We start from the raw sequence: 11,528 nt of genomic DNA on the forward strand, positions 1-11,528 counted from the left end.
ACTCATACACTAAGGATTTCGAAATTCAAGAGGAAGAGAGAGAGAGTGGGTTCGGCCAAAGATAGGGAGAGAGAAGGCTCAGGTTTTTTCTGAATCAGAAGTGTCAGAAGAAAAGTGTTGAAATTTAGTGTAAATTTCCTGAAGCCTTCACTATCTATTTATAGCATTCCACTAGGGTTAGGTTTGAATTATTTGGCATTAAAATAATGAAAATATCAGAGGGAAAACCCTACAAAAGTGGTCGGCCCTATACATGTGGATTTGGGCCTCACTTTTTGCAATTTTGCAGTTTTATCTTTTCTGCATCTGATTTTCTCAAAAACGCCAATTTTCTAATTCAACCATTTAAATGCCAATTCTAACTATTTAATAACTATAAATAATTATTAAATAATATTGTCATTTATCATATTTATTAATTGATACATACAAAGTATCATAATTAACAAATATGCCCCTATAAACTCTTTCTTTACAATTTCGCCCTTACTTAGTGAAAAATTCACAAATAGACATAGTCTAATTTGAGAATTATAATTGATTAATCAAAACCAATTATATGAGTCTTACAAGCAATATTATCTCAAGTAGTGCGGGAACCATGGGTCTATATAACCGAGCTTCCAATAAGTAGATCAAGAATTTAGCACTAAAATTCACTAACTTATTAATTCTTCGTTGAATCCACGCATAGAACTTAGAATTGCACTCTCAGTATATAGAATGCTCTATAAGTTCCACCATATAGACAAATCATTAGTTATCCATTGTTATAATCCTAATTTGATCATTGATCCTCTATATGAATGGTCTACACTGTAAAGGGAATAAATTACCGTTACACCCTACAATGTATTTATTCCTTAAAACACTTGACCCCGTATAAATGATATTTCAGCTTATGTGAAATGAGTACTCCACCATTTATGTTTGTTTGGTCAAGCTCGAAGGAGATCATCCTTTGCTTACTATTCGCTAGATTGAAGCTATAGATTCCATGTTTATGCTAGCGCTCCCACTCAATTGCACTACCGTGTTCCCAAAATGTACATATCACCCTGACCTAAAAGTAGGCTTAACTAACAAATCAAAGAACACGAATAGCCTTTCAAGATTGAGCCTAATCATAATAGGATTAAGAACATTTGATCTAGGATCAACTAGGCGATATTGACTTGAATAGATATTACGGTAAGTTTAATAAATCTAAGTCAAAGTTCAATATCCGTCCCTTCCGATGCATACTCCATGCATCCAACCTGAGCTTTACTTTAACCAATGCTCTGGAAAGAACATAGTACTTCTCCAAATGCAAGTAAACTCTGTTGTAGATTATCATATCAGTAAAACCCTATGTTTGATAAATCTAGGAAACTTTATTCACATAGTCATGTTTACTTTCCAATGTGTTGACGGCACAATAAACAGGATCAAGTATGTGAAAAGGGTTTCAGATGAATTCATACATTATGTACATATAATCATGAAATAAATCATGTGAACCATGCAACATTAAATGTTATTTCTGATCTATATTAATAAGTAAATCTGATTATATTGAAATGAGTTTTTATTTAGGGCATAAAACCCAACACGAAGACCACCACCAATTTGATCATTTTTTTGAGAAACATCTTCAGGAATTTTTTCTTGGGCAGCCACCTTCAATTTCTTCTTTGGAGGAGGTCGCTCACGTTTAGACAATGGAGGAGCAAAATCAGAGTCATCCTCCTCAACAACAGGTCGTTTACCCTTGTTTCTATTAGCTAAAGATTTCAACTCCATTTTAGAATTTTTTTTTTTGAGCAGGGGAAGGAGTTGATGATGAATGAGTTACAACCATATTTATATATAGATTAAGAGAAAAATAAAAAGAGGAAAAACAGTTAATGGGAGTTGAAAAAAATTTGAAGAACAAAAAGAGGAGAGAAAATGGAGTTGGGATTGTGGAGAGGGAAGTGTTCAGCTATGGAGGTTACTATTTTTTTAAAAAAAAAACTGAAAAGAAATGGAAAATAAAAGAAAAAAGAAGAGAAAAATGAGAGAAATGATGTATACAGTGATTGATGCAATACATCAATGACTGACGTGTCAAAAATATTGAATTGTGTGTGCATGTGGTAAAATAGTAATAAAATATAGAAGATGAGTAAAAAAGTTGGTTTAGCCGTGTATAGGTATTTATGTAATAAATTTATCATTTTAGATTTTTGGTGTAAAAATTTCTAATATTTATAGTGTTTGAGAAATAGTTAATTACTTATTGTATAAATAGTTAATTAGTTTGATAAGTAATTTTTTTTTCTTTAAAAAATATTGTTAAAAGTAAGTTATTTTAATAAAAAATAGTAGATTTTATTTTGATTTTTTTTTTTTAAAAAATAAATAGAAAACCTGATATATAGATTTGGAGTAATATTTTTTTATTATTATTAATTAGTAATAATAAACAAATAAGTGTCTATAAACTTAATAAAAAATAAAAAAATTAAAGAGAGAACAATAATAATAAATAAATATTATAAACCTAATAAAAAATTATAAAATTAGAGAATTAAGGATAGAATATATAGAGATATTTTGAGTGATTTTGAAGCGCTAGATCACCGTCTCATATCTCTCCTTTATATATATTGATTGATGATTGATGAATGTATTGGGCGAGTAGAAAAATACACAATATATTGATTGGGTAGTTTAGTTTTTGAGGAGTGTTAATTATAATATCATATTACAACCTCTTAGTCAACATCTACGCTCGAAATGACATGCTATTTTTTTTTTATAGTAATATTCGTTATGGTTATAATATCATCTTTGTAAATTTTTGAATTTTTTTGAATAGTTTATAATACTATAATTTCTGATATTCCAATTTACTATATATGTTCAAAAAAATTTAAAGTTATTTTCAACACTGTAAACTATTTGAATTTTTTTAAAAAATATACATGATGGTGTTATAACTATAGCGAACACTGCTATAAAATAAATTTGAAATAAAAAATATTCTAGTATATATTTTTGAATATGAAAGTTGATTAAAAAGTTATAATAGAAAATTGACAGTGATAATTTTTTATTAAGATTATTCAGTTGTATTTTTTATCTATTTATTCCATTTCATTTAGACTACATATCGATTAGCCATTTACAAAAATTTATAACACCCTTACTAATTAAATTGGATCTTATTAAAATAAAATGTTAGTTAAAATGTTAGTTTGGATTGCATGGCACCTCTAATATTTTTTTTTTAATGATATTTTTATTTATTTGTTGCTAAACAAACAGTCTTCGAAAGAAAAATAAGGAGGAGCATACGTGGTAAACAGTTTCCCCTTTCTATTTTTGGTAATCTGTTTCTCACTGTGTCGTGTCCATCCTGATGCAACAGTCCAAATCCATTGACGGCAAACCAAATCCATATTGAATCGAGTCTTTTTTGGGTTTTTCCCTTTCAGAGAAGATTAGCAGACGTCAGTGCTGCCGGCCGCAATTCTTCCTCCGACAAATAGTGACGTTTCTCTATCGGGATTTGGTACCCAAAAAACCGAGTTTCGAGGTTTGTTTCTGCTGCCTCTAATTTATTATTAGATTTTGGGGCTTTTTGAGTCGGTTTCGGTCCTCAGGAAGCTTCTGGCTCAATTTCGTGTCCGGCCGTTCCAGACTGAGGTTCAGCTTTAAGCCTTCAACTTTGACCAGTCTCGATTGTTTATTTTGTCAAATTGCGATATGCCCAGATACATGAATATAATTCTTAAAATTATGTATAATCAAAAGCATTTCTGCGTCTGCTACGACTAATCTGAGCTGGGTTTTGTTCGTTTTCGTTGATTATGAGCTTTGGCCTTTTGTTGCAGGGTGGCGGTTTAGGCGAGCTGTATTCATTCTTTCTCTTACAGGTTAGCTTTTTTGTCTTGAAGCTTTATTAGTTATGTTGGTCTCTGTGTTCAACTCTACATTTGGTCGCGGAGTGTTTCATTCTTAATTGTTAATATTTCGTCTGTTGGGTGTGACTGTGATTTATAAAGTAAATTTGCTTTCTGGCCACTGCAGGTTTTGTACTTTCTTTGCCGATAAAGTTTGGCTCTGTCGTGAAGTGGGCTCGTTTGTTTGATTCGAGTATTTGTTACTATTTATAGAAAATGAAGGGAGAACTCATGAAAATCACCGAGAATCTTGATATAATTGTGGGGAGAGACAGTAAAGATATAAGAGTTTTCTTAAGCGTCTGTAACTTTTGGAAACTCTAGCGTTTTTAAGTTTTCATTTTCAGTGACTCTTCTGTAGAGAAAAATGGAACCCTTCTCGCCTAAAGAGGGGGATAATGACTATTGGTCTTCTCCAAGTGAGCAGGTGGAGAGTTTTCCATCGTTTGATGGTGTTCCCAGGGATATGTTATCAGAGGATGTGTTCAATAGTTTCTCAGAGCTTCTGAGTTTTGATACTTACGTTGGATGGTCCAGCAATCCTGCGGTGACAGATCAGGTCTCTGCCACATATGGGTTGGCCTCACTTCCACCAACTATTTATACGCCGCAGAATACATCAGACTTTATTGAACAGACTGTTGAGGCACTGCCTGTCGCTGAAGTTGGAGGAAACCTCGACTTACCAAGAGGTTCCTTCAATTATGGTGACAAAGCTGTATTTCTGCCAGAAGATACTCAGTTGGAGGCGTCAGCACATTCCAATAACGGCAGTGATTTAGTAGCTACACAAAATACTGATTTCTTAGAGAACGGTGAGATGGATGTGGAGAATTCAACCGTACCCAGGCCAGTTAGATTGTCACTTGATGAAAAGATGCTGAAAGCACTATCTTTTGTCAAAGCGTCTTCTGGTATGGGAATTTTGGCACAAGTATGGGTTCCTGTGAGACGTGGTGACGAGTTATTGTTGAGCACTTCTGACCAGCCCTACTTGCTTGATAATATGCTGGTGGGGTACCGTGAAGTGTCAAGGAGGTTTACATTTTCTGTAGAAGGGAAGCAAGGTTGTGTTCTTGGGCTTCCTGGTCGTGTTTTTCAGTCCAAAATCCCTGAGTGGACTTCGAATGTTGCTTACTACAAGAAGAATGAGTATGTAAGGGTGGAGCATGCGTATAATCATCAAGTCCGTGGTTGTATTGCCTTGCCAGTTTGTGAACCTGATCTTGGAGTGACATGCTGTGCTGTATTGGAAATTGTCACTACAAATGAAAAACCCAATTTCGATGCTGAGATTGAAATTGTCTGTAATGCCCTCCAGGTTGGTCTCTTCCCTTAAATATGTTTTTTTTTGTCTTTTTTTGATAAGCACCCTTAATTATGATAGTCATAACTTTATATCTAATAATAGTAAAGTTTGTTCCTTTGTTTGTTTTCTCTGTTCTGTTAAATTAATACTTTATAAATATTAGGGATGCCAATTTTGTCATAGTACTTGTCCGTATTTTGTATTGCTCATGAGAGAATGGATTTACGATCAATTTATAACCTTACTTTGTTCGCTTAACATCTCTGTTTATGCTTTTACATTTGTTTGCCTAATAAGAATCATGAACATTAGCCAACATATGTATATTGTTATTATAATTCTATTAAAAGGAAGAAATTATTATTTTTATATACACACGCTATGAAGGGAATGTTCAATATTCTCTACACTGCAACTTTGTCGGAATTGTTCATACACTTTCACACTTGCCTTGAGCAATCTATGCATTTTTACCTGATGCTATTTTACCTGAAATACGTGGTTTCAGGCTGTTAATTTGAAGATGAGTCAACCTCTTCGGCTTAATCCCCAGGTAATTATTGTGATTGTTGGACTTTTCTGTTTATCCCATTGACCAGAAACGACACACATATTAATATTGACGTGTGTAATGTGTAAAAGAAATCTATTTCATGCCATGAGTCTTTATTGAGATATTTCACACTTCTCACTTTGCAAAATATTATTTGCAGTGCCTCTCAAAGAACCAAAAGGATGCATTAGCTGAGATAATTGATGTCTTAAGGGCAGTATGTCATGCACATAGATTGCCCCTTGCTTTAACTTGGATTCCTTGTAATAGCGAAGGAACTTCTAATGAAGTGGCAGGGGTATGTGTCGGAGATGGCAAAACAAGTTCAACTGAGAAATGTATTTTGTGTGTTGAGAAAGCAGCATGTTATGTTAACGACAGATTGATGCAAGGTTTTGCAAGTGCATGTGTAGAACACCATCTTGAAGTAGGACAAGGTTTAGCTGGAAAAGCACTTCAATCAAATCTTCCCTTTTTCTTTCCAGATGTGAAGACATATGATATAAGTGACTACCCGTTAGTTCACCATGCTCGAAAGTTTGGTTTAAATGCAGCTGTTGCAATTAGGCTTAGAAGCACTTATACTGGTGATTGTGACTACATATTGGAGTTCTTTCTTCCAGTTAATATGAAGGGAGCATCAGAACAACAACTTTTGTTAAACAACCTCTCTGGTACTATGCAAAGAATCTGCAAGAGTTTGAGAACAGTTTCAGATGTAGAAATTGGAATTGCCTCTCATGATACATTTAAGGAGGACTCAGTCCCAAACTTTATACCTTTGCCAGGAGAGAGTTCTAATATGGTACAATTAGATGGTGACTTGAATTCAACTAATGAAGTTCCCTTGAAGCTGGCTGAGAGAAGAAATGAGGCACACAAAGTAGATAATGTCCATGAACAGGTAGTATTTCAAACTGTCTCTCTTGTTTGTTTGCATGCTTCATTTTTTCCCCTCTAGAAAGAAATCAGTTATATACTTGGTATTTTTTGCGAGGGGGATATTTCTGGCAAAACTACTCCTTATGCATTGAGGAAGTGAAAATGGAAATTGATTTTTTTTTTTCAAGAAAAAAGTATTTTTTGATTCACTATAATACATCATAAGGTTAATTTTATTTGTAAATTGAATTGAATGATATATTTTTGCTATCAACAGTAATTTTATGGATATGTTTGAAAGTTGGATTTTTATTAAAAAAGAAAAGTTAAAGGAAAATGTAGGAAAAAAAAAGTGAAAAATAAAAAAAAATAAATTAGTATTTCATATTTGGCATGGAAAGAATTGTATATAAAAAAAAAAGTTGATTCAACAAAAATTTTCATATCTAATATAAAAGGTTGAGTTTTTTATTTTATTTTCCAATTTTATTCCCATACTTTTTCCTTTTATCTTTTCCGATCAACTTCCAAACATAGTCTATGTGAATTTGTTATATAGCTAGAACATGAGATTTTCAACAAATTGCTCTGGCAATTGCTGTAGTTTCAAAGAAGGCAAAGCCTAGGTGAAACTTTATTTTTGCTATGGCGTAAATTATGTTCTTTTGATTATGCTGTGAGGTTTATATTTTTCCTGCTCCCTTTTCTCCACCTAATGTCAATTAATACAATCAGAGGTTTTTTTTTTCCTAAGACTTCATACAAATTTGTGGGATTAACTACTCTACGCTTTCTGTAGCCAAGGGGAACAAGATGGCAGGCAGAGAAAAAACGAAGTACAGCAGAGAAAAATGTGAGTTTGAGTGTTCTTCAGCAATATTTTTCTGGCAGTTTGAAGGATGCTGCAAAAAGTATTGGAGGTAGGAATTCCTTGCCCTATGCTCTTTTCTTTACTGGTTAAACAAAAATAAATAAATAAACTATTATGCTATTGTGGCTATATTACTTTTGTTTAGACAGTCATGAAAGTGTGGTTGATACTCCTATACTAGAATGAAGTTTATTTTGAGATTTTAGAATATTTTTAAAGTTAGAAAGAGAGGAAGAGACAAGAGAGGGTCAGGGATTCAAAATCTCAACACTTATGTGGTGTTTGGTGTAAAAACTTCATTTGGTGGGTTTTAGTTGAGGTTAATGGAATCTAAAATTCAGTATTTAAAGAGAGTACTCCAAAATTATACTTAAAAGTGAGACCCACTTAATTATAAGCCTTCCACTAAAATGATATCAAACATATGTTTGGTTTTGCATTCCCAAAATCCTAAACCCTCCCATAACAGAATCTTATTAAGGTTTCGTAACTTCTATATAATAGAATTATTTTAATATATTTGAAATGAATTTTAGAATTGAATTGGATATGTCCTGTGCTATGGCAGTTTGCCCCACTACGCTGAAAAGAATTTGCAGACAACATGGGATCTCAAGATGGCCATCTCGTAAGATAAACAAGGTAAACCGTTCATTAAAGAAGATACAAACTGTACTTGATTCTGTTCAAGGAGTTGAGGGAGGTTTGAAGTTTGATCCAACTACCGGGGGGCTTGTGGCAGCAGGCTCAATAAGCCAAGAATATGAGTCACAAAAGAAAATTGCATCTCTGCAGAACTTAGATCCTTCATTCACCGTCAAATTAGAGGAGGATGAGTGTTATGCAGATGGAGTCAATTTAAATTCTTATAAGATAAGGAAACCCAATATCATTGTTCCAACTAATTCTAATAAAGACTCTAAGATTGCAATAGAAGCTGGATCAAAACCAATTAGTGGAACTTTTTCTGAAAAAATTTCCCTGGGTTCTTATCCTGCAACAGAAGGCATGACATCGAGTCACAGCAAGTGTAGTTCAAAATTTGAGAATTCTGATGCTCGCCATGTCTCTCGGAATTCAAGCTCTATAGCTGTGGGCGATGAGATGGATACATCAGAGGATGGAGAAGACGACGAGCTTCTTCAACATAACCAGCCTGCTTCTTCAAGTATGACAGACTCATCAAATGGCTGTGGTTCGCTGTTGCATGGCAGTTCATCAAGTTCTCAAAGCTTTGAAGAGCGTAAGCATCCCAAAGGAAAGGCGAGTTGTGCTGACAGCTATTCTAAAATAATTGTGAAAGCTACTTACAAAGAAGATACTGTCCGGTTCAAGTTTGACACATCTGCAGGGTGTTATCAACTGTACGAAGAAGTTGCGAAGCGGTTCAAGTTGCACACAGGGGCCTTCCAACTCAAGTATTTAGACGACGAAGAAGAATGGGTGATGTTAGTGAGTGACATGGATTTACAAGAATGTTTGGAGATATTAGATGATGTTGGAACCCGAAGTGTGAAGTTTCAAGTTCGGGATATGCCTTGTGTTGTGGGTAGTTCTGGTAGCAGCAATTGTTTCTTGCCAGGAGGCACATAATAAACAGTAAAAAGTCTAAAGAAAGGGGATTTTCTTTTTTCAATTTGTTTTTTACTTGGGGTTCTGCTATGTAGGTTTTACTCCATTATGGGTGAAGTAATTTTCAACAAAGGCAAGAGGAGCATTCTGTATTTTAAGGATTAGACTTTTTTCTTCCCGGAGTCTTGTAATTCACCATCAACCAATCATGAGATGGACACAACGATGGAATTAGCTTATATTGGAAGAAAATGACCATTTTGGAATGAAGGTATTTATCTTACCTGATCAGTTGTTACTAGAGTTTTAAAGGGTAGTTGAAGTTGAAGTTGAAGCCATTATCCATATGAATCTCCATTCTTTTTGGCGTAATTAGCTATACTCATATCAAGAAGAAGGGCATGCTGCCTAAAGCTAGTCTATGTATATATACCTTGTATCATATAGAAAATAAAGCTTCGTAGCTTGAGCTGTTTATTTTTCTTGTTTAGCGGTAATGCAGTGGTCAATAAAATTATCAGGTGGAATTCAATGGCTTGTGGAAAATTGTTTAGCATGCTTGAAATTTGTAAACATTCAAATCTTTGGATCCCGCTTATGTTAAAATTTGTACTCTGCTGTTTGTAAATGTAATTTAGTACAAATGCCTAGAGGACATTCCTCTTATCATTTTCTTTGCCCTTCTATGTCTTTACCACTTTTTGAACTCATTCTTTGATTCATTTTCTTTTATTTTACAGTTATATTCATCGTAACCATAATAAATTTATATGAATGCAGAGTTTACTTTATATTAACATTTACCTTATTTTTTTGAAAAAACTTAAATTATATATGACACATATATAAATATTTAAATGAAACTCAACTTCATTAACAAAGATTGCCTTTAATCAAAGATGATAAACTAGCGAAAACAATCCTTCCACTATAAACACTTTCAACATAAAAAGTAGAATCGCGTGCCAATGCATAGACAATGCCACTCACAGATTGTTTAACTAAAGAAAAGAAAACATTATCTAATTACGAAATTAAAAACTAACAATTACTAATGATATTCCGATATGGAGAAACTATATAGGTTGTCTTGCTAATATCAAGGACCACATTTAAACCGTTAGTCTCCACCTATACTTCCGACATTTTTTCTTTTAATCCAACTTAAACCTCTTTCACCCTCCTAGTTTCAATTATAACTGGACTAAACACTCCCGAATGACATTGTTGCACTGCTTCTAACACCTGTCCAATAGAATTCCTAGCACCCCAACAAACCCATATTTTCCTAGTTAAATTTTAGAGATTTGGTTAATTGATTTCCTCAGCTTAATTTACTGCTGAGATTTCGGTTTCTTTATATAGACAAAGATGACCAAAGGCCAATTACAAACGTGAGCAATTAGCTCCAATACAGCTGGCAGAAAATTAGGTAAAATAGAATCTTTTTGAATACAATGATTGGCAGGAAATCAAATATTCTAACGGAAAATATCTTCCTCAATTTCAGCAACAGAGGAGAGAGTGACACTTGTCCAATCATAGGACCACACCAGCAACAGAATTGATTCAGAGAATATCCTTCTTGATTCCTTGGTGATGAGCAATGTTTCTCTGTAGTGCAGAGTGTAATGCATTAGATGCATCCCTCTGTTTCATTTTCTCTAACATCCCCTCTCAAACGCAAGGGGGAATTCATGACTCCAAGTTTGTCGATGAGGAAATGGAACCGTGAGCTTGTCAAGCCTTTGGTCAGGCAATCTGCCACTTGATCCGAGGATGGTATGTATCTTACTTCCAGCTCTTTTCTAAGAACTTTATCCCGAACAAAGTGTATATCAATTTCAATGTGCTTTGTTCTTGCATGAAAAATAGGGTTTGAGGCAAGAGCACTTGCTCCTAAGTTGTCACACCAGGTAACAGCTGTTTTGAGAGGAAAACCAATTTCTTTCAGCAAAGATTCAGTCCACGCGATTTCAGCCGAGACATGAGCCAAGGCTCGATACTCAGACTCGGTACTTGATCTTGACACAACATGTTGCTTTTTGGAGGACCAAGAGATAAGTGTGTTGCCTAGATAAACACAGTACCCTGCAACAGACTTTCGATCATCAGGGCAGCAAGCCCAATCTGCATCCGAAAACCCAGTGATGTCGAGTTGAGAATCACAACTAATGTGAAGACCTTTGTTCATGCTGCCTTTGAGATACCTCAGAACACGTTTAGCACCACTCCAATGTGCTGTTGTGGGAGCTTTTAGAAACTGACTCAGTTTATTCACAGCATATGCAATATCCGGACGAGTATGACAAAGATATTGCAGCCCTCTGATGATGCTTCTATAAGCTGTGATGTCTTTCAATGGTTCACCATCATTTAGGGACATCGGTTTTCCTGCTGTAGCTGGTG

The 11,528-nt window shown here is 34.4% G+C and overlaps 1 protein-coding gene across 2 annotated transcripts; it reads left to right on the forward strand.

Annotated features, from left to right (window-relative positions):
- The first annotated feature begins 3,146 nt into the window (after positions 1-3,146).
- LOC115724194 (protein NLP8) lies at positions 3,147-9,788 on the forward strand. 2 transcript variants are annotated; one of them, XM_030653670.2, is made up of 7 exons: positions 3,147-3,565; positions 3,864-3,905; positions 4,060-5,253; positions 5,750-5,794; positions 5,955-6,698; positions 7,476-7,596; positions 8,116-9,788. In XM_030653670.2, the coding sequence occupies exons 3-7, from the start codon at positions 4,300-4,302 to the stop codon at positions 9,138-9,140; spliced, it is 2,889 nt and encodes a 962-aa protein (XP_030509530.2). In that variant the 5' UTR covers positions 3,147-3,565; positions 3,864-3,905; positions 4,060-4,299; the 3' UTR covers positions 9,141-9,788. The 2 variants fall into 2 exon arrangements, with proteins under 2 accessions (XP_030509530.2, XP_030509532.2); XM_030653672.2 differs by having other exon boundaries at positions 3,249-3,675.
- The last annotated feature ends 1,740 nt before the right edge of the window (positions 9,789-11,528 follow it).

Source organism: Cannabis sativa, chromosome 9 (assembly GCF_029168945.1).
Source record: "Cannabis sativa cultivar Pink pepper isolate KNU-18-1 chromosome 9, ASM2916894v1, whole genome shotgun sequence".
In the NCBI taxonomy this organism is placed as follows: domain Eukaryota; kingdom Viridiplantae; phylum Streptophyta; class Magnoliopsida; order Rosales; family Cannabaceae; genus Cannabis; species Cannabis sativa.

What these genes read in the sequence shown, in the direction of transcription:
- LOC115724194 (XM_030653670.2), top strand. Translation starts at nt 4,300, where the DNA reads ATGGAACCCTTCTCGCCTAAAGAGGGGGATAATGACTATTGGTCTTCT. An exon ending in CTCTTCGGCTTAATCCCCAG is followed by an intron (nt 5,795 to 5,954) that starts GTAATTATTGTG and finishes TATTATTTGCAG; the next exon opens with TGCCTCTCAAAGAACCAAAA. An exon ending in TGCTGCAAAAAGTATTGGAG is followed by an intron (nt 7,597 to 8,115) that starts GTAGGAATTCCT and finishes GTGCTATGGCAG; the next exon opens with TTTGCCCCACTACGCTGAAA.